A 27252-nucleotide genomic window follows, 5' to 3' on the forward strand; every position below is an offset into this window, starting at 1 on the left:
AGGAAAAATCAGTTGCGTTGGCGAGCTCTCTCTCATGACACTAAGTCAAAGCATCCTAACAAACATCAGACCCCAGCTCTGACATGGGGAGGAGGGGGCGGGGCTCTTGTCAGTGAACATGTAGGACCAGGTAGAGACCTGCATGCACCCCTACCTTTTTCTATATTCAGGGATATTCAGGTTACATTAAAATGTAACACAGAGAAAGCAGAAAACTTTAACACAGAAGCTTAAACCAATGTCCTCACTGTTTTGACTGGAGAAGTAACTAAAAAGTAAAAATGCACACATTGATTCAAGATTTGTTTTAGATTTGGTCAAGTTCTTTAGGTTGGCATTTATGGGATTAATTTCTGGATTTTAATGAACAATTTTGGAGAAGGTTATAAAGTCAAAGTTGTGTTGAGACAAATTTGAACACAAATGCTTCAGCTTCTTTTGTTAGAGATAAAAAAAGACTTATTGACAGATAAAAGCCTTTTGAAAAAGGTTTTGCCATCGATACTGCAATCCTACCAGTGGAAGTATTGCAATATTACAAACAATATCCTCCCTAATCTGTTAAAAGTAAGAAACCACTCTGGGCAGTTCTAGTTGCATTAGTTTACATGTCTTATCCTGTCAGTGAGTAAAACCTGGTTCAGCTCCCTTTTTGTTTGTCAGAACTGTTTCAAATGCACATCTGTGTTTTTTTTCTCTTTCCAGATGAAACCCCAGCCAGTTATTTTTCTAAATATTTATATTTATAAAAGGGCAGCAGCTTCTACCAATGATTGGAAACACTTGCTGTGTCATCAGCTACTGAAGTGTGGCCAGAACTGCAGCTCATATGGAAGTTGTTTAAGCTTGAAATGAACATTTGTAGGTGTTTGTGTTGTGGGAATTACATATATGGTGTGTGGTTTTGTCCCTTGCCCTCCACCCATCCACTCACCGCCATAGTGCTTATTATAAGGGACAAAAAGTGCTGACTGCTTATTACCCCAGGCTGAACATGTGGTGTGTTTGAAGCTGACACTTTTGTTCTCTCTCCTGACATAAAGACACATATTTGAATCAGATGTGACGGGTGTATAATCACTACCATGACATCACATCCCATTGATAAAACTGATGGTAGACAAGATAGCTGACAGAACGGAACAAAGCTTGTTTGAGCAGCAGTTCCCTCAGTGGTTTGTTGTCATGACCGTGGTGGCTCTTATTACTTGCATGGCTATCCCACATCTCTGCTCTCCGCCTGGGCGTGTTGGCTTGGTGCTGGTCAGTGAGGTGGGGTGAAGAGGGAGGGGGGTTGCGTGGGGATCCTGGAAATGAAAGGATGGATTGATCAGAACCCAGCCTTTGCCTCTCCTCAGCTTCCTCTGTCCTTTGTGGAACGGAGACTGGGCCTATTGAGTGAACTTTGTACATTTCTCCCCAAAGAACCACTCAGGGAAGGAAGTGTACAAATCAACTTCAGGGACATCTTTGGTACAAATTGACACTGATTCTGGTGTAAGAGGGAGAGTAATCCTTTTGTGCTCTCATATCACTCCAAGGTCAGGGTGTTGGCAGAGCTGGTGCAATGTCTTGTGCAAGGTTACATTAGTCAGATGGATGCTCAGAGCCATGGCAGCTTGAATCTGAGTCAGATGACCGATGTTTGCCTTCCATGTGGTGACATGGTGGATGTAGCATTTAGCAGTTGTTCCAGTAAAGATACCAGTATCTGTTTCTGTCTCCACTGCCTAAAATTTTACAGCAAGCCTGCAAATGAATGTCTGATACCACAGTTGGCCTTCAGAAAAAGCTATTGTTTTTGACAGTACAAATAATAGTGTGGTGCTAGTTGAAGTTAACACGAATGATGATGTATTGATACTTTTTAATACTTTGTGTTTTAAGATGACACAATCTCTGTTATTTTGATTAAAAAATGTAAAAATCAGTTTCATACGATGGATGCACAGGCAGCCTCCAGGCTCCTGCACACCATCTAATTTGCAAACAAACATGGGCATGTTTTTGTACCACAAAATGATAACTAAAAAATACATGAAATCATCTAATATTGGCTGCCTAGGAATACTGTTTTTGTTGCCATGGCATCTAAGCAGGTATCAATTTATTTAGGGATGCATAATGTTATCGGCATGATTTTGATGTGAGCAGATAATAGCCAAAAAGGCAATTATCGTATTGGCAAATATGAGCGCATCAGCTCATATTCACAGCCAATAGGACTGGGTGGTATTCATTTATTTAATACCATCAAATCTTTCCCTTTATTTTACCAGGGTAAACATTACCACCAGGTGTTTAAATCCACATTATAGATGCACATGCTGGCGTGCACATGCAAGTAGAGCATCTTTTATCAAAATGCTTTGATTCTTAAAAATTAAAGTCTTTGTGACGACGTTTACAGGAATGCTGGAAGGGTATTTATAGTTGAAGCTTTGTTTTCACACTTAACAGATGAACTGAGTTACATCATGACAGAGGAGCAAACAGTTTCTCTCTTTTTCCTCTCCATCTTTGGCACATACGTGCTCTCTTTTCCTCCCTCTTCTCTCTTCCCAGAAGTAATGGTAGAAATAATAGCCACAAAATCGCTTTAAGGAAAGTGTATGAAATTTACAGAGTACTTCAGCGCCTAAAACGACCAAAATGCACAGATTCACTTCTAAATTTCACATAAAAGGGGTAAGATAAGTTGAAAGGTTTTTAAAACCTATGTTGGTTTTAATTGTACCTGGTTTTGCTGCTGTAGGACACAACACATAGGGTTATTCATAAACTTCCTAATTTCTCATTAGAAGAATCAAAGTGTTTTTAAACTCATGTTGTCATGGATCACTTTACAGTCTGCAGTGCATATTTCACAGTTTGAATTTAGAGAGGACCATAGCGCAACGCCGTGCCATAACATGGCACAAGAAAATTATATGCGCCAGTATGCATGAGCTCGTCATTTGCCAAATCTACCCCAACATCATAAACAGGAGTTCTGTCATCACTTTAAAAGCATCTTCACATGGAGGCAGTGGTGCTGCTGGTGGAAACGGACACATTCTTAAGGCATTTATTATCAGTGTGCGCTCGTTACACAGCATTGTGTTCATGACGGTAAAGCAGTACTGTGGCTAATCTTTAATACCCGGGATACAGTATGACCGTATTACCGCCCATTTCTAACAGCTATTATATCACCAGCAAAAATCAGCAGTAAGGGATGTACATCTCAAAGAAAATACTACCGTTAATTGAAAGATTCTAAGAGATGGACCTGAAAGTACATCTGCATTTGGTAGCTTGTTGCTAACCCATAATTAAAATTACCTTTAACAGGCTCACAGATTTAGCATTGCTTGGTCTTAATTTTTTACTTGAGAAATGTCCATTTAATTAAACTTAGCACAAAAAGTAAGGAAATTTGTGTTTGGTAGATTATTTCTTTGTTGTAACAATGCTTCTTGGCAATAAATCTCAGACTGTTGGATAGCCTGTTTATTTCCCTTTTAAATGGTGCCACATTTGTAAGGATCATGCATTTTTGGGATGAGCAGCAGAGCTGAGTATGTGGGTTGCGCCCATGAAAAATGTGCCAAATCTTCTCTGCCAGTGCCAAACAGCTTATTCTGCTGTTGCTATTGACTCTTGTTTTGAGCTTCTGTGAGCATGGACTCTGCTACAGTGGTCCGTACATGTCTGCTCCAAGAATCAGCATGCCACGTTTGGATAGGGCCCGTGCCATAGGGTAACTTCAAGCTGGTGTTCCACAAAACCAAGTTGCGGCATTGTTTGGAGTGAGCCCTAGTACCATCTCCAAACTGAAGGCCAAGTTCCATGTAAAGGGGGATGTCAGAGACGGGCCGTGAAGTGGTCATCCCAACAAGACAGCACCCCAAGAAGACCGTTTCCTCACCCTGTCAGCACTTCGGTACTGTAGGCGGTCTTCCACAGATTTACAGTCAAGGTTTGCAGGACGATATGGCCGACGGCTCTCTGCCCAGACAATCCGGAACAGACTGCACGCAGCCAATCTCTGGTCTCATAGGGCTTCCAGGAGGCCTGCCATGACCGCCCATCACCGTCAGGCCCGTTTGTGCTGGTGTCTGCAACATGTGCACTGGTACCTGAACATGTGGAGGAACGTTATGTTCAGCGATGAGTCCAGATTCTGCCTATGGCAGTTGGATCATGGGTCAAAGTGTGGAGAAGAAAATTGCAGTGGAATATTTGAAAAACATTACCAGTACCTTGTTTCACCTTAAAAGGCGGGCATCAAGTCTGTGAAATTTTAGGCAGAACCTTGTATGTACCACTATTGACATCTGTATCGGCAAAAATGAATTTGGACATATTAGATATTGGCAAAAATCCAACATCTTGCATCCCTAAATACATAGCTTGTATTTAGCTTAAAATTCTAGTTTTGTGGCGACTCTAGTGCTGCAGTGCATCTTAGAATCAAAATTCCCACTCCCATCAAAGTTTTAAAAATGTTAATTAAGGCTGGAGATGTTTCACTAACCTGACAGACCAGATAGCCTGTTTCACACGGGATGGGGAATTTTTTATATCTATCTGGGCAGAGCCTTTAACAAATGACTCAAAGGGTGATTTGACTATCGTTTTTTCAGTCACATACTTTGCAAGCTCTTAAGAGCTTCAATTCATATGACACGAGCAGGCCATGGAAAGGCAGCTGTTAACATTGTCTAGTATTATTTTTGTCCTTCATGATTTCGGTGTTTTGTTGTGGTGTTACAGAGTTAAAAGATAATTAATTTAAATGCATTTTCAGGGGTTACAACCCCCTTCTCCCCCTAAAATAAACCTGTGATGACATACTTTAAGTCACGTCTGAGCATAAGAGCTCAGAAAAATGTCTCTTTGTGTAGCTTCTTTAGAAGGGAATCTGTAGTTTTAAGTTTCATTCCTGTTTTGCTCAGGTGTGTCAAGCTGCATGTGAAAATACCACATTTCCTGATGTCGGCCTTCTTAATCAGACCACTCAGGAAAACCATAACTTCAGACTTTTATTGTAAGGGGTTTGCCAGCTGTACCATCATTGATGAACTAATCTTTAGTAACGTTACTACAGAGTCTACAGTTGCTTTTCAGACCCTTTTCTCAGTCCTCTTTAACTGCTTCTTTGAATCATCAAGGACTTTAACACCTTTGAACAGTTGTTTTAGCCGGTCATTCTCGACTGGTGGGTCGGGAGCAAAAGTTGGTTGCAGAGACCTTTTTAGTGGTGAAGGTGTGCCTAGAAACAAAATTTGCACCAAAATGTGAAGAAAAATCTCTTTACTCATATTCTCTTTCATTTGTTACTTGTTTTATATTTTCTGAGGTGCACACTTTAATTATTTTTCTCGATATAAATCTGATTTGTAAAATATCAGAAGTTTGGGTCGCGGGTCCTGAGGCTCCGCCAGTTGAGAACCACTGGTTTAAGCCGTTGTAATATGTGTTGCTGCAGCTAGTATTAAAGCCATAGGCAGGCTGACAGAGAAGTTGTGCAAAGCGAACACTTACTTCTTCCTTATGACTGCACCTCACAATAATCACACGGACATAAACAGGTCACATTTGGCCTGCTACCTGGCTGCTCTTTTAATGTCAGAGTGAAACATGTTGTTGACTGGACTCAGACTGCATTGCTTTCTGTCACAAATTCCTTTATTACTCCAACAGTGGCATTGTACATGCCTTTTGTACACCACAAAACAACACAAGCGTTTAAACCAGTGATGACGGTGTTGCAAAAATCCATTCCATGGCAGCATTTTTACCGGAGACTGCATTAATACCGGTTTACCACCCACCACTACTATAGCTGTACCCATGCTAATCTTGTGTAGATGTAACCTGAAACGCCAGATGGATGTGTGAAACACATCCATCCGGGAAAGCTTCGACAGGAAATGTTTTGGAAAAGGTAGAGTCTTTGAAAAAAACTCAGTGTGATTGGATGAATGATCAGTCTGTCACATCTCTACGGGCCAATCAGAGCAACAAAACGTGACGTAGCCGCTATCAAGCTGCGTGTGCGCAGCTACCGAGGAATAACATGAAACATGGCAACTATAGACATGTAAGTACTCGACTTTTGTCGTTTTTGAAAAGAAAACAACTCAGTGTTGTTCTTTGTTCTTCTTTAAACAAAGAAATGTCATCAAGTTCTGATCAAACTGGCGCTTTAGCAGCATCCACGCTAAGCTCTTCCTCCATAATTGCACCGGCCTCTTGTTGCTGCTTGTTTACGTCACGACTCCACTGCGCCTGAAAGTACTGCCCCTCGTCGCTGATTGGTCCTGTCACTTTCTAACTGGGCTCAAACTGTTCAGATGGGAGCTTTGCAAGATGGATTCACTAGTGAAAAACAAGGAAACAGGCATATCCATCTGCTTTGCAAGGTTAGTGTAGACACTCTGACCAAGAACAAGCATTTCATCTTTAAACTTTGCAAGATGGATCCACCTGTTTACAGACATGGAATCTGGCTTATCCATTAGCTTTGCAAGGTTAGGGCTATGCAATAGCGTCTTGGTGTACATATGTGTCATATGTTTAATTCTTGGGCAAGGTTACCTTAGTCAAATGGACACTCAGAGCTCCAACTATAACTGGAGTCTACTGCATGTAGTGCAGTTTCAACTTGTAGCATCATCTAACCTCTGTACCATCCTCTGTGACCCTTTAAGGCCACCTTTCCTCTGCGTCATGCTAATGGTGGTAATAACAACTGAGCATATCTCCTCCTTGTCCTGAAAACACTAGCCTTTCATGTTAGCAGGAGAGGTAGGAGGTGCTGTTGGCTGCTTAGTGCAGCCCTGGAGGATAGGTGATACGCCACACAGTCTTCTAATCCCTGCTTGTAAGTATTGGAAGGTAAATCCGCTGTCTGTCTGGCACGGGTCAAAAGGGAAAATGATCACAATTAGTTGGAGCTGAGCTTTATAGAGCCTGTCCTAGCTAATGTGACGGTGGAGGCTTCTGGCTGACAGAATATTATTCCTAAATGTATTGATAGATAATAGATGCCAAGTGTGGCATTTTTTAAACAAGGGTTAATTCAACAACTAGAATGCACCATGGCACAGTGCTGAGCTGCATATCATCGTATTATTTCTATCATGATGAAGAGAATATAGGCCTTGCTGCTCTTTATTTAGGTGATGAGTTTCTGGGACAGATGAAATGGGAGGATAGGGGCAGCACACTGTTAGATTAACTTCAAAGTATTGAGTTTATTAAGAGATATTTAAGTATTTTGATCCCATAATGCCCTACTTTAAGGCTGTAACCACTTAAGATCAATATGTTGAAAATGTCTGAAATGAAATAGTAGATGTGACCATGTTCAGACTCATTTGGTATCAGTCACTACTTTGATGGACATATATCCATGATGATTGTTTGTAATTTTCCTCCTACTGTTGGTATATCAGGTGTAATTTTGTCCACAGTATCATCACAAGCCTCTCTAGCTCTCTATGGGTGGCTTGTCCTACAGGCCAGCTTTGTGCACCATTCTGACTGGGACCATGTGTTTCCATGCCTGGCCAACCGTGTGGAGTCATGGGACAGGTGGAGAAGCTTTGGAGGGAGGCAGGGAGGAGCAGATAGAGCCTCTAGTTGCTACTATTTTGTTTGTGTAACACCAAAGAGGTGAATTTTCAGATTGCGCTGCTGTTTGTGGTCACTCTGATGCGCATTGTTATGCAAACATGAAGCTTTTAATGGAGTTATTTCTGTTGTGCTAAGTGTCTGCTCAGCACACTGTGGCTACATGTGAGTGGGTGACAGAAGGTCTGTGTGTTGGATGGGACCAGAGCATGGGGTGTCCCAGCTGTAGGAACCAGCTGGTGGACGGGGAGAGGAGCAGTCCTACCGGAAGGGGCTTCTTCATACAGAAGGAGGAGCCTAGATGAGATCCCTCACGGCAGACTGTGCAGACAGACAGTTCTTGTACATGCTCCTCTGCTTTTACCGAGGCTTTTAAATATTTTATCTGAGAACTTGGGCGTGTTTGAGTCATGTGAGTCTGCCTGTGCACCCCTACAGTGACAGCAAACCTGACGTGCATCTTAAAGCCTGCTCCTGCCAGGGACACAGAGCAAAAGAACAGCTGCAGTTTACACAGAGTTGGCTCGCTGAAATCACAAGTACCAGAGTGCGTTATGTAATAAGAGACATTATCCAAGGTAACGCTTACATTGCTAATAGGGTGTACTAGATTACCAGCGATGTAATGCTTGGCAAAGCTCCTTTCTCAAAATGAATGAATGTTCAACTTGTGATATAATTAAAATAATTTCCATTTTAATCTCATCTGATATATCCTTTTGCAGCTGTAAATCCGGTTCATAAAAGTTGAACTTGCTGTTTTCTTTCTGTTACAGTTACAATGGCTCTCTGCCCAATGGAGACAGGGGTAGAAGGAAAAGCAGATTTGCGCTGTACAGGAGGACCAAAGCCAATGGGGTTAAGCCGAGCACTGTGCACATCCTAAACACGCCCCAGGCCAGCAAGGTAATGTATACAAAATCTATAAATGAATGGTTAACCAGGATAGAGATGGGGCCAATATATTTTGGGATTTTGATTTCATTTCGTGATTGAGCTCAGCAGATTGAAAGTAGTGGAAAGAAAATATTTCTCAAAACCGCAGTGTTTTTTATTTAGTGTTTCCAGAAAAGTGGTGTAAACTTCTTTACGTTGTTTTTGGCAGACCCCATATGTTGACATTTCCAGTACAATAACTGTAGCTCTTAGCCGGGCCTCATGGCTTTTCTTTGCGCAGGAGTGCCTGCCAGAAACTGCCCCATCGAGTAAAACATGTCTGCCTTCCTGCATTCCTGCCTTTGGTTCCCAAGCAAAACAAGCTGCAGGACCTGCTTACCTCTGCACCTCTTTGAGAGGCCTATATTTTGGACTTTTGTTTGAGTTTAGCTCAGTTGGCGGGAAGGAATGCCTGCTAGTTCAGGTTACTCTCACCTCCTGGTATCTGGGTAGAGGTTCTCCAGCAACAGAGGCTTTCTTTAGAGATCTTTCAAGCTTCTATTGAGTTCAGTTTTGTGCTGGTTGAGATACATTTTCTGCTGACTGCCACTAAAAGTTGCATCTTTTTTGGATTAGCAATGGCTCTTCTCTGTTTCATAGATGGGAACTTCTGTTATCTTCTTCCCCATTTCTCCTCTCTTCCTCTCTGCCATCCTGTTACCAAGCCTTGGATTAGGAGGGTAAACTGAGGAGGAAGTTGTTGCAGTTGCTTGACCCTGCATTCCCCCGCTGTACACAAGGTCAAAAATAGTCATTCCTCAGAGCTGAGCAGTGTACTGAGCTTGATTTGAAGGGAGCCCCCTTATTTAAAGTAAATCCAACCATTTCCCCCGTTTCTCGATTATTTTCTTCTGCTTACGCCTCCTTCTCAGCTCACTCAGTGTAGCAGTGTCATACAGATGAACTGAGACTGCTCTGTGGCTCAGACGCTGAGAGGGGAGAGCTCACGTGTCTGTGCACACTCTGGTGTTCATGACAGATAACGTGGAGCTCCCATGATGCCGCTGCTTGCCTGTTTTTTTTTTTTCCAAATCATGCCCTTGCCTTTTCGTCGTGTCCCTGCTTGATCTCAATCATCGCATTCGTTCATGTGCGATTGTTTGCACTGATCTTCCTTACGCGGGGTCCGATGGCCTGTGGCGTTGTTTTTATTGCCGGCGATTGAGGGTAGGGTTGTGTGACATTTAAGGGGGCGTGGTGTCGTGCCTATAAAAATACATGTTTATGTTGTGGAGTGTGTATGAAGTTCTCTAACAGTGGAACAGGTGGAGCACCATTTGTTTGTAGTGGCACAGTCGAGACAAGACTGCATGTGACGATGACATTTGTCCCCGTCTGTCTCTGAGGTTACAGCAGAGTGTGGCAGCGCTGATGACCCACTTTCTCTCCCTCTCTCGCACGTGACAAAAGGAGAGGAAGGGGAGGGGGGTCGTGTTTGGGAAATGGAATTCGCAGATTAGAGCCGGATGATAGTGGCATGTGGTAAGTGTTGATGGGAGCCCGATCTGACTGGCTGTAACCCACCGTCCATCGCTGCACAGACTGAGGCAGTTCAGCTGGTGGGCGAGCTTGTGTTAACTGAGGCCAGCGGGCAATTTATGGTCACTGTCATGGGAGTGTGACTTTACATGCTGCTCCTCTCCCACAAATTCCTGTCACTGATCCTTTAAGGGTTTGAAATGAAGAAATATTTAAACTTAATTGTCTTCTGTCAAATTTAATGCATGTAATTAACAGCTTGGTTATGTTTTGTAAGAATATGCCTCTCCAGTCAGCACTTGCATGTTTTAAAACTTGTGTTTTAGCTTCAGCAAGGACACAGAAATTGTATTCAGCTGTTTATAGGGAGTAAAACCGATATTTGCTTATCTTGTGTGTACCTTTCAATAGCTAGAGTATGCATCTGTTCTTTTAAATATCATGTAATAATGTGTAGCTTGTTTGTAATGAGATTTTTGTTGTATTTCAGGCTGTAAATTGTAAAGGCCAACACAGCATCTCCTACACACTGTCCAGGAACCAGACGGTAGTAGTGGAGTACTGCCATGACAAAGACACTGACATGTTTCAGGTAAAGACCCCTCAGTGGCATGTTTTGCTTTAATATGTTTGACACTAAGTTGTTGAATATCATAACCCATTACTTTACATTTATTATTCACCCATTTCATTATAAGATGTAAGATGAGATGTGCCATCTTAAGCAGTAAGTACTTCTCATTTTAAAATATGAAACAAGTAAAATTTGCTTGTCCCATTGGCAAATATCTTTACTTGCAGTGGAGGCCGTTTGTGTGTGTGTTTCATGTCTTTGAATAAGATGCAGAGTTCACACACATTCACAAAATCCAATCAAAGCACTTTCAAAGTGTTTTCTAGCTTCTGTAGCAGCTTACAGCTGTGGTCAAATCTGTATTTATATAAATGCATTTATATTTTAAATGTATTTTTCCCTCATATAAAAACAGATCTTGTGCTATAAATGACCAACACTACGTTTTGCAATTTTGGTCTATAGATGGATGATAAATTATAAAAAATACAACTACATCAATATAAAGTATTTGTTCAAGCACACAGCACTGTTTTCCATAAATTCTGTCTGAAAATGAGTTTGTAATGACCCATGAAAAATCATGGCTAATACCTTGAGTTTACCTGGTTACTGACGGATAATCTCCTATAGAAAAATATGACCATGGGTTTCCTCATATTCAATTGAGCATTTTATTTTCATGCCAAAGACTGACTTTTGGTATTATTAATATTTATATCAAATAATGAGCTGGTCAGTCATATACAGCCGTGGACGAAAGTATTGGTGCCCCTGGAATTTTTCCAGAAAATACTCCATTTCTCCCAGAAATTGTTGGAATCACAAATGTTTTTGGTATACACATGTTTATTTCCTTTATGTGCATTGGAACAACACAAAAAAGCAGAAGAAAAAAGCTTAATTGACATAATTTTACACAAAACTCAAAAAAATGGGCCAGGCAAAAATGTTGGCACCCTCAACTTAATATTTGGTTGCACACCCTTGGGAGAAAATAACTGAAACCAATCACTTCCTATAACCATCAACAAGCTTCTTACACCTCTCAACTGGAATTCTGGACCACTCTTCTTTTGCAAACTGCTCCAGGTCTCTCAGATTTGAAGAGTGCCTTCTTGCAACTGCAATTTTGAGATCTCTCCATAGGTGTTTAATGGGATTTAGATACGGACTCATTGCTGTCTTTTTCAGAACTCTCTAGCACTTTGTCTCCAACCATTTCTTGGTGCTTTTTGAGGTATATTTTGGGTCATTGCTGGAACACCCATGACCTCTGATGCAGACCCAGCTTTCTGACACTAGGCCCTACATTATGGCCCAAAATCCTTTCAGTCTCTAGATTTCATGATTTCCTAGCACACTGTCAAGGCACCCAGTGCCAGAGGCAGCCAAACAACCCCAAAACATCTTTGAACCTCCACCATGTTTGACTGTAGGTACTGTTATTTTCTTTGTAGGCCTCATTCTGTTTTCTGTAAACTATAGAATGACGTGCTTTTCCAAAAAGCTCTACCTTAGTCTGATCTGCCCTCAAAGTGTTCTCCCAGGAGGATTGGGGCTTATTCATAACGCTTTCCCACTAAAGTTAGTGTGTAAAAGCAGGTTTTTTTAAACGCGGGTAAACCCACTAACAATCGGCAAGTGACTCCTTTCCCATTGCCAGCAGACCCATGTCTGATCGCCAGCAGACGAGCTGCGTGACTTTTTTTTTTTTTCCCTCTGGTGCGTCATGCTGATGTCATCACATTAGAGACATCATCATCAGCGCCGAAACACAGTTAAAGCCCAGTTTAGACCAAAGATTCACGACGCAGGACGGTTCTAGAATGAGTCGCAGCAGTCTGAACTGAGTATTGCAGCTCGAATGAAGCCGTCTGATGGAGCCACCAGCAATTCAGCCTGTTAAGTCATAGAGAGCGGGTTTTAGAACGCAGCAAGCAGAGAAACGTAAAAAGTGAAATATGAATCTTGTTTTGAAAGGCTATATACGCCCATTGCAGCACGGCAATGAAATTTCATGGCACATATCCACCTTATTTCTGGGGCCGCTACTGTAAATATGAATATGGGCAAAACTTTCGGTGCTAAGGCGGAAGTACATAATTACATGTAATTTAATACAGCAGCTAACGATAGATGCTAACTACGAACGACAGTTGTTTGATAGAAATTCACTGCGAATTTGTAAATACTGATATATTTTTGAAATTACATGTTCACATTGTTTTGTAAGCTGTAAGTAAGTAAATAAGGTGGATACTAAGTTATTCCTGGGGGGTCTACTGCTATAAATGTGGTTGGAACTTCCCGTACAGTAGCAGTAATAGCAAAACACGATTCTTCCAAGGGATTACTAAAGTGATTTAGTGTCAACAGTGGTTGTTCTGAAATAAATGTTTGCTGCAATAAATACTGCTTCATTTTTGTTAACTCAATAAAGTTAAATGAGCTGAATGTTTCAATAATATTTTTTGTAATGCTCAGTCAGTACCTGTTGCTTCAGTTGTGGAACTAATTACGTTACAATGTTACAATGTCATTTAGCAGATGCTTTTATCCAAAGCGATGTACATTTGAGAGCAAGAACAACACAAGCAAGATCTAGACAAGAAAAAACAACATCAGCAAGTGCCACAAAGTGCTTCAGGTCCAATTGGATGCAGGTACTGCCATGCAGTATACAATTTTTTTTTTTTTTTTAATAAACCCCAACAATTAATCAAGCAAAATGTGAGATCTCTCATCACCATCCATTAGACTTCACAACAACTAATTACCAAGTACCAAGTGCTGGGTCATTCACAAAGAGCTGGGCAAAGAAATCCCCGAAGTAGAGCAGGACAGTGCGAGCCAACTGTAGTTGGGAGACTTGTTCAACACTGGGGACAGCAGTGGAGAATAGTTTGGCCAAGACTCAATCTACTACTGGGGACAACAGTAGAGAATAGTCTAGCTAAGTGCATAGTGTTCTCTGAAGGGCTGGGTCTTTAGCTTTCTCTTGAAAGTAGAGAGGGACTCTGCAGATTGAATGGAGTTTGGTAAATCATGCCACCACTTAGGGACAACAGAGGAGAAGAGTCGAGCTAGTGACTTAGGAGCATGATGCGCTGGAAGTACCAGGCGCCTTTCGCTGGCTGAGCGTAGTGGGCGAGAAGGAGTGTAGACCTGGATGAGGGACTCCAGGTAAACAGGAGCAGTTTTAGTTACTGCTTTGTAAGCAATGATTAGAGTTTTGAATTTAATGTGAGCTGCAGCTCGCTGTGAGCCAGTGTAGAGAGATTAAAAGAGGTGTGACATGAGCTCTCTTGGGTTGGTTGAAGACCAGACGTGCTGCTGCGTTCTGGATCAACAGCAGAGGTTTAGCTGTGCATGCAGGGAGGCCTGCCAGTAATGAGTTGCAATAGTCAATGCATGATATTACAAGAGCCTGTACCAGGAGCTTTGTAGCATGCTCTGTCAAGTAGGGTCTGTTCCTCTTGATGTTATAGAGGGCAAATTGGCAGGACCAAGCAATCAAGGCCATGAGAACCTTGAAGGTTAGCTGGTCATCAATCATGACACCCAGATTTCGGGCAGACTTAGTGGGCAAGAGATTATTTGATCCAAGCTGGATACTGATCTGTGGTTCCACAGTGGGCCTGGCTGGGATGATAATAAGCTCAATCTTGGACAGGTTGAGCTGAAGGTGACGTTCCCTCATCCATTTAGAAATATCAGAAAGGCAGGGTGAGATACGAGCTGAGGCAGTTTTGTTATCTGGTGGAAAGGACAGGAATAGCTGTGTATTGATTGCACCAAGTGAGGTGGTGTATATTGAGAAAAGTAGGGGACCAAGCACTGACCCTTGAAGTGAGAAGTGAGACCGGCCTGTAATTCTCAACCTGGGCTGGGTTGAGAGTGGGTTTTTTAGCAGTGGTGTGACCCGCGCTTGCTTGAATGCAGCTGGGAAAACACCTGTGGACAGAGAGGAGTTGATGATACAAGTTACAGCAGGGCTGATTGTGGGATCAATCGCCTGCAATCGTCATGGTATCTGATCGAGTGGACAGGTTGTGGGCTTAGAGTCAAGCAGAAGCCTGGTGACTTGACTGCGTGACAAAGTTAAATATATATCTTTAACAACAGTGTTTTAAACATGCTGTTCACTGTTTAAATGCATTTGGGATGTAATTCTTTCAATATTAATTCATCATTAATTCAAAACTTCACATTTACCAAACTGAAAAGCTCACAACTTCAGTCATGAATAATTTTATTTAATATAATTCCCACATTTTAAGAGGGATTAGTTGGTGGAATAAGGATTTCAGCAACCCCACAAACTAGAAATGTTATCTGAAGGTGGTGTCCAAACTCATTTATCAAAACATGATAGTTTATTTCTATACTGATATGAAGCTAATAAAGTTAGCTAAATATGCTTGTCTAGGTTATCCGAGGTAATGTCGTTGAAAGTTGCATATTTTAATGTCCAAATTGCTCTAAAAATCGGGTTTCACATCTTGTATTCGATGCAAAGTCCCATTTAGGTAGAAGGGACCAAAAGTTGCGCCCATATTTCACGCAAAGAATAGTGGGGACTAGGAGTAAGGTGAATATTAGGGGTGTAACGGTACGTACCTCGGTATTGAAGTCACAGTTCGGTACGTTTTCGGTACAGTAATTGAAGTAAATGAATAAAATGTATTTTAATTTTTAAATTAAGCCATATTGAAATAAATAGGCTGAATAAATGACATTTATATTATTAATAATGCTGTAACCTCCTTCCAAAAGTTGTTCCATGATTAAAAATATTATTAAATAAATACATTTTTGAGTTACTAGGTTATTTTCATTGATATATTGACGTATTTATATCCATCTTTTAAAAACCAAAATTTCCCAGCCAACTTGAACGAATCATCATACTACCATGCGTTAGCTTAAGTAAGCTAATTAGCGTCTTTCCTGCCGATTTCAACACAGACTTCAGCACTGGATTACTTATTTAATCAATGGGACCTACTACAAAGTTTGGGAGAACTTTTCACAGCCCATCTTGGTGGATTAAAAGGTTAGAGCCGTGTGAAATCTGAGGATAACTTTACCTAGGACGCAGCTGCAGAGTCCGTCTCTCCCTCCTTCGAGGCTGACGTGTGAAGGTAAAATTGATTTGATTCACAGAGCCAGAGCGCCATTGTTATAATAAAAAACGATCTTAAAGAATAAGAAATTTAGAACCGGCTGGTAAGACTTTGCTGTTCCTCCTCTTTACTGTGACATTCTTGTTTGAGTGGAGCTTTTTCAAATGCTTTGATTGGTCCGCTGGATGATGTGCTTTTAGCGACACAGCTGCAGTATAGTGTCAGAGCTATTGTTGTTGTCTTTGTCCACTGTTGTATTTTACTGGGAAACAAAGTGTTCCCAAAGAGGACACTTTTATCTGGGAATATTCAGGCTGTTGCTGTCATTTGCTGTGGTTGTGTTGTTGCCAGGACAGTGTGGTGTTCTCTGGTTTTCCGTCTGTATGTGAGGTCGGCTCCACATGTATTCGTTCGGTACACGTCTGTACCGTACCGAGAGGCCCGTACTGAATCAGTTCGGTAAGAATACACGTACCTTTACACCCCTAGTGGATTTAAACTAAAATGCATTTCTAGCTCAGTCTTTCTATAACAAAGATATCTGCTGAGAATATTTAATGTTCTACTGACACATTCAGATCCTACAGTCTTGAATTTCTCATGGATTATCCAGTGAAGTGCAGCGCTTCCTACTTATGAGCACAGCCAAATAAAGTTAACCTTTTCTAAACAATGTTTCTATTTCAAATTTTCACATCTATCTGCTTCTTGGAAATATTAGGCAAACACTGATCTTTTAATGATTTAAAACTTCAGCCTGCCAAACTCCTGTCTCCTCCGTCAGCTGTCATCCGGCTTAACAGCTGATGGAGGAGATGGCAGAGTTTTCAGTTTAGTTTTTCAGTTTAGTTTTTGCCTTTAAATGAGATTTAAGGGCAAAAACTAAAAAAAGGATATATAGTCATTTCCAAGGAGCAGACATATGATAAAGGGAAATAGAAACAACCTTTTAGAGAAGTTTCCCATTCTCCAGCTGCGTTTTTATGCAGGAATCGCTGCGCTTCATGTGATAAACCATGAAAAATCCAAAGCTGTAGAAGGCTGACTTGTTCACGAAAAAATAATAGCTTTCAGCAGATATCTTCATTATGATAGGAGTGAGCTAGACAAGCATTTTTGTGTTTGTATGTGCTGTTAAACTGCGCTGCCATGCTGCAAAACCTCTGCCTTTACTCCTGTCTCCTCCAGCAGCAGCGCGCATCAGGCTTTAATGCACAGCTGACGGGCTGAAGTTTCTGTGTAATAACAAACGAAAAAAGAAGATCGATGTGATCATTTCCAAGAGGCAAATAATGCAATAAATAAATAAATAAAAAGATTAATAGATAATATCGTTTGAAAAGGATCTCTCTTTCCAGCTGTGCACGGACAGGACACATGGCGCTTTGTAAGCTGATCCATGAGATTTTAACGGGCTGAATGAGCTAAATCTGTTCTTGGGGGAAAAAAGTTCTCAGCTGATATGTTCGTTATGAGATGGGCATTTTTGTGTTTATATGTGCTGTTAAACTGCGCTGCCGTGCTGCGAAACTTCTGCCTTTAAACTCCTGCCTCCTCAGGCTTAAATGTGCAGCAGACAGAATAAGGTTTCTGTGCAACAACAACAACAGCAACAACAAAAAGGATCTATGAGATCACAACAGGCAAGTAATATAAACGTATTACTTGTATTAATATAAATGTAGGCACATCACGTCAAAGTCATCCCGCGTTCCAACGGGTGTGACGTTCCCACTGGAGCTGATTGGAGGCGAGCTGATAAAAACCCATGTCCATTGCAGGATCAGTCGACATGGGTCTGAATGCCGATTAGAGCCTTTCCCACTGTCAACAGGATCAGATTGTTAGTGGGTTTGAACGGGTTTTTTGGCCAGTGGGAAAGGAGTAACAGGTACAAACTCCAGTCTGGCTTTTTTATGTCTTTTTGTTTATCCACCATTCCAACTATCCTGCGTTGCATTCTTTTGTCCATTTTTCTCTTCAGTCCACATCCAGGAATATTAGCCACTGTTCCATGGGTTATAAACTTCTTGATTATATGACGAGCAATGGACAAAGGAATTTTAAGATCTCTGGAGATGGTCTTGTAACCTTGAGATTGTTCATATTTTTCCACAGTTTTGCTTCTTAAGTCCTTGGACAATTCTCGGCTCTTCTTTCTCTTCTCCACGCTTAGTGTGACACGTACAGGCACACAACACAAAGGTTGAGTCAACTTTCATACATTCTAACTGGCTTCAGGTGTGATTTCTATATTGCCAGCACCTGTTACTGCCACAGATGAGTTTAAATGAGCATCACATGCCTGAAATAAAATGATTTACCCACAGTTTAAAGGGTGCCAATAATTCTGTCTGGTCCATTTTTGAGTTTTTGTAAAATTATGTAAATTTTGGCTTTTTTCTTCTGTTTTTTTGTGTTGTTCCAATGTACATAAATGAAATTAACGTGTGTATACCAAAAACATTTGTAATTGCAACAATTTCTGGGAGAAATGGTGTATATTCTGGAAAAATTCCAAGGACGCCAATCCTTTTTCGTCCATGACTGTAGCTTTTTTGAAGTTTGTACAAAAACATTTGAATTATGCTCTAACGGCTGACGACTTGAAAAATACTCTGACTGTCATTTGCATTAATATTTAGGAAAATAGGAGAAAAATGTCATTTGCTTAATAATGAGGAAAGCAGTGTATTGTTTGTTTACCACTATACATTGATGATTCAAAAACAAGTTATATAATCATTTGTATATGTATTAGGGATGCACGGGATTGGACAGCTTACAGATGCCCATTATTATTAACAATTAACTTAGGTCAGTGTTTATAGCTCATATAGACTATATATACAGCCAGTGGCCAATGTTTTTAGCTCATAGAGGCCAATATTTACATAGGTTGTAGAGGCCGATATTTATAGGTCATGGAGGCCAATATTTGCAGCTCATAGAGGGTGATATAGGCAGAATTGTCCTTAATATAGAAATTTTCATCTCTGTACCTATAATTAACTTTTAAGGAAATATCAGCAGATGCTGATATGATGCCTGTAATATCCTGCATCTCTAAATGATAAAATGAAGACAAACATCAATCATACTAATAGGCTTAAAGATGAAAATGTTAGGAGAATTTTTTTTTTGATATATAAATTTGACCTCTCATACTCTATAAGGGAGTATGTCTGACTGGGAACTGTTCTGTTGTTTTAATCTGAATAAATACTGTGGCAATGATGAAATTTATAATTGTGTAAGAACATTCAATTCAGCATTGTGTGTGTTTGTCTGCAAAATCAAACCAAACCATTCAAAACACTGAACTGCAGCACAGTCAAAATAGAAAAAGGAAACTGTCCAAAAAAGACGGACTTCGGGTCAACTGAGATGATAAAAGGAGGAAATGAAAGCGGGAAATGCTTGTTTTTAACTTTGTTCAGCTTCAGAACTGCTCTGACATTTTCAGGGTTGAATTCTGGACTGCTTTATAAGAAGTCCAAAAATATTATTTTTGAAAAAATTGATAAACATTGTCTATTCACTGGTCTAAAAGACTGCTGAATGAGACTTATACAGCAAAAAAGTGTTTTGTCTCAGCATTTCTACCACGCAAGGACATACTGTGAATTCCCAAACAGCACAAACTGGTGAACACTAAACTGCTGGGGAGCAGAACAGTCAAAAGTTCAAATGTCCGCGGGGGATTAAAAAGTGCCAGAGTATTGACAATACATCAGAAGAAGCTGTAATAATGCAGCAGGATATTAATCAATTATGGGGTTGTTTTGTAGATTGGACGTTCCACCGAGAGTCCCATAGACTATGTGGTGACGGACACAATAGCGGGAGGCCAGGACGGAGAGGAGACTCCCATCACTCAGAGCACCATCTCCCGCTTTGCCTGCAGAGTCGTCTGCGAGCGCAACCCACCCTTCACTGCTCGCATCTACGCAGCTGGTTTTGATTCTTCCAAAAACATCTTCCTCGGGGTAATTACTGTGTAATGCACTGTATTGAAGAAACAGTATTTTTACTAACCTTTACAGGATATCAAGTTTGGGCCTTTGAATGTTTAAGTTTGGACCGGATAGACAGTGCAATAACTTTTATCACTATTGTCATCCATGTTCAATCTCGCCTGCAGGAAAAAGCTGCAAAGTGGAAGAATCCTGATGGTCACATGGATGGACTAACAACCAATGGCGTGCTGGTTATGCATCCAAAAGGTGGCTTCACAGAGGAGTCAAAGCCTGGCGTGTGGAGGGAGATCTCTGTTTGTGGGGATGTTTACACACTGAGAGAAACACGTTCAGCACAGACCCCTGGAAAACTGGTCAGTAGTCATACAGCAAACGTGCCAGATCCATACAGTAATGTGATTTCGTTTATCAGTTGCATTAGCCTTGAAGTTTATTGTGCATCTGCTACATCTGCAGGTTGAGAATGAGAGTAACATACTGCAGGATGGCTCCCTGGTGGATCTGTGTGGAGCTACTTTACTGTGGCGAACTGCCGAAGGCCTCTTCCACACCCCCACCCAAAAGCATCTGGAGGCTCTCAGGCAGGAGATCAACGCTGCACGTCCTCAGTGCCCTGTGGGTCTCAACACCCTCGCTTTCCCCAGCATGCAGCGCAGCCGTGCCCTCTCCTCCCTGGAGGACAAGCAGCCTTGGGTCTACCTGGCATGCGGTCACGTGCACGGCTACCACAACTGGGGCCACCGCTCCGAGCACGAGCCCAACACCCAGCGAGAGTGCCCGATGTGTCGGGTGGTCGGGCCCTATGTGCCGCTGTGGCTGGGCTGTGAACCGGCCTTCTATGTGGACACGGGGGCACCCACCCACGCCTTTGTGCCATGCGGACACGTGTGTTCAGAGAAGTCAGTTAAGTACTGGTCAGAGATCCCTCTGCCCCATGGCACCCACGCCTTCCACGCCGCCTGCCCCTTTTGTGCCACCCAGCTCAGTCTGACTCAGGGCTGTTCCAAGCTGATCTTCCAGGGCCCTGTGGACTGATGTAAAGGGTCCCGATCCAGTAAGGTAGACAAGACAAGGAACGCCAACATGCTGTGAAACTATTTGGATTATTTTGTTGCTTTCTCTTGTTCGTTTAAGCCAGCTGTGGATGGGAGCATGTTCTGGTCACAAACTGGGGATTCCACACAGCAGAGAGCTATTGCAGGTTGTTCAGGCTTCTTGTGGTTGTTTTGATGGCCTCTGTGGGATACAGAGATGTGGGGCAAACAGGACCAAATAATCCTGGCTCCCTCAGAATGAAAACTGTTTCAGCTGTTCTGCCAACCTTCTGCTTTAAACAAGGCTACAGCGCTGGGATGTTTTAAACTACAATGACTGCTGGGTTTGCACCACAGCTCTGCAGAGAAGGAATTCATTGATTTCACTCGGGAATCGGACTGAACCAAAAACATTAAGCAGGTTTTGTTGAGTCTGCTGGGAAGAAAAGGGGGTGGAGGGTTTGTAGTTCAATTCCTGGTGGGTCTGAGTCTTTACAGAGCCAGACAGCTGGACTGTTGGCTGGAAGAAAGGACAGGAGAAACTCGGGTGAAAAGCCCCCCTCCCCTCGCCCTCTCGGCCATGAAATCCTGCTGACACCTGGATCACGCAGCTCTCTGGATTTGGCTTCCGTTTGCTGAAAAAACTTTGAGGAGGGTCAAAGACTTTTTTGTGTATAGAGATATAATCCAGTGCCTCAAATCCCATTAAACTGTGGGAGTATTTTCTTAAATGAGCAAAGATATTTTGTCGATGGCAAAGGGAGAGATAGTTTTGCACCCTTAAGACAACCCACACAGATTCTTCTTCGCGTTTTTACCCGACATATTTTACTACACTGAGGCCCTTGTACTGTTTTGTAATGCAAATGTTAATATATTTTTCTCCTGCAGAAATAATGTGTGGATGTTTAGGAGAGTGTGCATTAATGGATGATTGTATATGTGTGGAGGGGTTTGGACTGTGTGGGTGTTAAAATCGCCCTGCATCATTTCACCCAAATCCCCCTTTTTATGACCTCCCCCACCCACCACTCAAAGAAAGCTACCTGAGAGAAAACAGGAATCAAAGCAGGGGTTTGACAATGAATGTACTGATACACTTCTCGCTGGCGGTGCTTCATTTATACTATTGCTTTCTAAATGGCTGTGCTGTTAAAGGTATGAGATGGAACAATTTGGAAACTGTGCCACCGTATGAGTCAACCACACCTGCGTGCTACCTAGCTCACAGGCTAGCTGCATCCCTGCCCCCCACACACGTACTGTTTTCAATCTGCACTGTTGTTAGCTTTATCCCACGCTGGGTCTGATCCAATGATTTCTCTGCTGTCAAACCTGGGCACAGTCTCAGCAGCATCCAGAGATTAAACCAAATATAAGGAGGGAGCTGTTTTCTCTCTCCACGCGAGAGATGTAACGTCCACTTTCTCCGATCCAAAGTGTTTCTGTAAACAATCCTTAAACCCAAACTGCTGCTACGGTGGAACGGTGACAGCTCTGGATTACAGGCAAGGCTGTTTGCAACCCAGCTGCATGGGAATAATGATATTATCGCACACCATGCCAAATTTAGTAAGTTCTTTTGTGTGTGGATGAGTCAAGTTGTCCAAAACAAAGCAACGGATGAACTGAAACTAAAGAATCTGGGACGAATCTGTGCATTCTTCTGTGATGTTCGCTGAGCAGACTGTGCCCATATGTAGAGTGTAGTTGAAGGCAATAATCTGCCTCTAGATTATGAAATATATCAAGCATTAAATTAAGAAATATTGAAGGTATTGTTCTTAAGATAGCGTTAAATTTTCTTCAGGGTTGCATTAAAAATGAGAGCTCATCCACCTTGATTAAAGGCAGCATATTTTTCTGTTTCTGCTCCTAAGAGAGTCATACCTAACATTCTCAGCAGCATTACGCTTCACTCAAACCACAGAGCAGTTCTCAATGGCTTTTTTTCCTTCTGATTTTATGTAACTACCAAGCAGGGTCAAGTACTAAGTCACATAATGTACAGTAGCATTCCTCCCCAACACTCTGAGCTCCAACACTGTGCCCCTTTTGCTTTTCGACTGTGTCTCTGTGGCAGCTGCCGAGTAGCTGCCTCAAACATTCCTCCTCGGTAAACATGGGTGGGGCCCTCAGTTCACCCAAGGGCTTGTTCTATGATTTTGTCTCCTACAGGAACTCTGTACACAAGCCATAGAACGCACTGATGCTCCCAATGCCTCCTTTGCGAAGAATAAAGTATTTTTTAAAAACAACAAACTGAGTTGGTTGTCTCTCTGATTTTTAAGGCCTTCTTAAAATGTGACAGCCATGTAAAGTTTAACAATTTGTTCCTTTTGTGGTGCTTCTCCCTTTGAACTAGAGATGTTTCAGCTGTGTACACACAACACAGCAGTAATGTTAAGTTACACGTATGTTTCATCATTCCTCAGCCTCCTCGCTCGCCAAACTTGCTCTTTGTTATGATAGCTCTATCAAACGCGCTATTTTATAAGATAAGGCACACATTTTTCTTGAAGTCTTACTTTACATGCATTTCATGTTATGTCTTATCAGTCACATCTTAAGATTTACCACAGGAAGTGACTGCAGGAGCCACGTTCCCCTTTATGTAGTTCGTCTCTGTGGCCACAAGAGGGCACTGTTTCCTCAAAAATAAAGATGTTGGCATTTAGCCCAAATCCACTGAGCCTGCAGCATCCTATAGCCAAAAACAGCAATGAAATAGAAGTTTGATGTTTATTATGAAAAAGACTCAGTGCTAATGCTACACACATACATTTGAAACAAGAGAAATCAAATTAAGTAAATTAACATGCCTATAGATGCCTGAAAATCCTCTATATTTGCAATTATGCTCCCAAAGATAATGTATGTTTGCTATATTTTAAGGTTGGATGTTTACTGATTAATCTTCATCATCCATATGTGTTTACTTTTACATTTCTATGAAGTAATTATTCATTTGTTAGATTTATTTCATATTTAAATCCTGCCATCAAACATGACTGACAAATACGCACAGTTATGAGCAGTTTTTATTTTTATGTACGTGCAAAATGCGATGCTGCTGATGATGACAGTTTCCATCACTCTCTCATGTGACTTCCTCTCCTCTATAATAAGGGCACATGAAAGGGATTTAAATACATAACATGTCAGTTATGCATTTGGAGTGGGAATGGAGCCGTGGGATGCCTCGCTTGCTAATTAACATTTCTGCTGTAGATGTGCGATGGGTTCATATGTCTGCACACTCGCCTGTTTTTCTGAATGACAGAAGAGACACTGAAGGTGACAGCATGCTAATTTTGAGATCACTCAGTGGCTCCCCTGCCTTAAGCAGGGCAGGGTTATGCAAATAGAAGTGGAATGATACAATATTTTTTTTCTCTTGAGCCAGCTTCCTGGATGAGGAAGTGAGGTTCATGTGTTATATTGATGCAGGACTCTGAAAAAGATTGACACAAACCCTAGTACTTCCAGCATAACCTTTGGGAAACCTAATTAACTTCTAACTCTTCTCACAGCCACATGACTAAATTGTACAGGATCACAATTTCCAGTTGTATTATAATGCACAAAAAGTCCCTTTAAGAGTATACATCTTTATTTGATCAGAATCGGCTTATGAAGCAGATAGAGCATTTGGGTAGGGATTGCAAGGAAGTATTCAGACCCCCTTCACTTTTTGCAATTTTCTTATGTCGCAGCCTGATGCTACAATCATCTATGCAAAACACTTTAAATAAAGCTCAGGTCCCTCCTATTTCTTTGGAGCTTAGCTGAGATGTTGCAACACCTCAGCACTGAAGGAGCACAGTGGACTTCTCAAATGGAAGAAGTTTGCCACCACCAGCACTCTTCCAAGAGCTGGCAACCAGGCCAAACTGATATCAGGGGAGAAGGGCCTCAGAGGTGACCAAGAAATCCAGAGATCCTGTGTGGAAATGGGACAAAGGACAACCATCACTGTAGCCCTCCACTGATCTAGGCTCTATGGCAGAGTAGTGAGACAGAAGCCTTTTCAGTGCAAAACACGTGAAAGCCTACTTCCAGTTAGCAAAAAAGCACCAGAAGGACTCTCAGCCTGTGAGAAACAAGATTGAACTGTTTGGCCTCATTTTTAAACATTATGCCTGAAGGAAACCAGACACCACTCACCACCTGCCCAATGCCATCCCAACAATGAAGCATGGTGGTGGCAGCATCATGTTGTGGGGGTGTTTATCAGCAGCAGGGACTAGGAGACTGGTCAGGGATAAGGTAAGCTGAATGGAGCAAAGTGAAGAGATATCCTCAGTGAAAACCTTTTCTGCAGCACTCAGGATGTCGGACTGAGCTGAAGGTTCATCCTCCAACATGACGATGACCTGGCGGGGGGCTGCAGTGATGGTTGCCCTTTTGGGACTTTGTCCTGTCTCCACACAGGATCTCTGGAGCTCAGTCAGAGTGACCATCGGGTTCTTGGTCACCTCTTCAAATTCAATTTTCACTTTGTCATGATGGGGCACTGAATGTAGATTATGTAGATAATGTATTTGAATGTAGATAAATGAATTAACGAATAAAACCGTGATAGTTATTCATCTAGTCAATTCCTGACTTCAGCTCCTATAGGCAGGGAACATCTCCAAACAAGAACACTTGGAATTGAGTAGTTGACGTTTCCTGCTGCAACCTTCTCTTTTAACGCTTTCTTCCCATCTGATTATTTCAATGCATAACTATCCCATCCTCCCATCCTCAATGCATAACTATAAAATTGCAATAATATTGTTATGGGGATGACTTTTTTAAAGCTTTGACTGTAGACATTGTTGCTTCTCAGTCAATCTGCTGCTTTAAACTGAGAAAATTCTCTTTGTGTCATTTTGGCCTGTACAACATGAGAAAAGTAATAACATTGGCATTGCACTAAAAATAGAATTATATCCTGCTTTTATGCCTATCTGTTGTTTTAAATGTTTTTTTACACAATGCCTTTGTTTCAAAAATGTCTCTTCTGAAACCAAATAAATCTAAAAAGCATTTTTAACCACAGAATTGCTGCAAATCAATTGTTAAATGGCTGATGGATAGCTTAAGCTTCATTTGACTGCATCAAAACAGTGTGAAAGCATGGCTATTATACCAAGGCCTTCAGGTAAAATGTTCACATGCTGAGTGAGAGAGCGTTGCTTGTTTACATAACATCTTTCTTTATATTTACTCTGTGAAATTCAAACTTTGTGATGTGTTCATTGCAAATGTGGCAATTAAATTACATCTGTTCAGAACTAGTTTTACATGGAAAAAGTACAATGTGATCTCTTGGTTGGGCATGTGTTCACCAAAAAACAGTCAGCATTTTGGAGTTTGATCTGTCATGTTTATTGCTCATGTGATAATCAGCTGAGTGAATGTACATCTAACCACCTGTTTCACAGTTCTCAGTCTTTGTACATTGTTTCTACCTTGTATATAAAATGCCACAGGTGGTTGTGGGCTCTGTGCCAAGATATCAGCAGGACTCCTTAACTGCCACGCAGAAGTCTGTAATATTTACCTCAATTACCTAGCACGCAACTGAGCCAAATTATATGCAGATCATCATCTGTAAATAGGAGATAGTACTCCTCCCTTTGCATAAATTAAGTCACAGCTCATACAGCCTTTAAAAACAAACCCAGGTCACGTATACCTTGGTAAACTTGGCAGCCATGTTGTCTTATCTCCTGGCGCCTGCATTGTAGCACATATTGGATGATGTTTTTAATGACTTACTATTTCTGTCTAAAGAAGTGGTTCTCAACTGGTGGGTCGGGCTGCATGGAGCAGCTATCAGTGGGGTTGCAGAGAATCTGGAGGCTCAAACAGACATACACAGTGAACAGTGAAAGGTGTTTAAAAAAGAGTTGAGTAAACGTAATAGTTTAAAATAGCCTCAGCTCAAGTTGATGCAAAAACTTTTTAGTTTTAAGTAAATAGTACTCAAGCACTTTAAGAGTTTTTTGTCATTGTACTCAAATTGTTTGACAATCATCCCTTAAGCTGCATAGTTTTCCCAGAATGCCTTTAGGCATTAGACACTTTTGCACCATGAGTGAAGTTGCCCTCTCTGTTAGACATTTCCTGTCTGTGGAAAGCAGTTCGAACAGAACATGGAACGCATATTGGACTCTGCGGAAGGTTGCTTCCTGGTTCAGAGACACAAGAGCAAATTGGAATGGATGAGAAATGTGGCCTTGAGAAAAGTATTGCACAAAGCTAAATTAAGATTTAAGCAGAATTATTAAATTCCACAGCTTAGTTAAGCTTCAAAAATTGGTTAACCTAACATAAAGGTGCAAGTAAAATTCAGTTAATATAACTTAAAATGGCCAAGTACCTGCTAATTAATAATCAAGTATCAATAATAATAATAATAATCATGTATATATTGCCCCCACCCTATTACTAAGCCTGCTTTCTCTCTCTCTCTCTATTCTAAACTCTCATTTTCCCTGTTTTGT

General features: G+C 41.4%; 1 protein-coding gene across 1 annotated transcript in view; it reads left to right on the forward strand.

Moving 5' to 3' along the window:
- The window catches only part of peli2 (pellino E3 ubiquitin protein ligase family member 2), a 30582-nt gene extending 4787 nt beyond the window's left edge, over positions 1-25795 (forward strand). Inside the window, exons 2-6 of the mRNA XM_041812754.1 lie at positions 8400-8529; positions 10529-10630; positions 19533-19730; positions 19886-20074; positions 20178-25795. Coding sequence (XP_041668688.1) covers positions 8400-8529; positions 10529-10630; positions 19533-19730; positions 19886-20074; positions 20178-20756 — 1198 coding nt within the window. The 3' untranslated portion in view covers positions 20757-25795. The remainder of the gene's footprint in view (positions 1-8399; positions 8530-10528; positions 10631-19532; positions 19731-19885; positions 20075-20177) is intronic.
- The last annotated feature ends 1457 nt before the right edge of the window (positions 25796-27252 follow it).

The sequence above is a fragment of the Cheilinus undulatus genome, linkage group 18, assembly GCF_018320785.1.
Source record: "Cheilinus undulatus linkage group 18, ASM1832078v1, whole genome shotgun sequence".
Taxonomy (NCBI): Eukaryota; Metazoa; Chordata; class Actinopteri; order Labriformes; family Labridae; genus Cheilinus; species Cheilinus undulatus.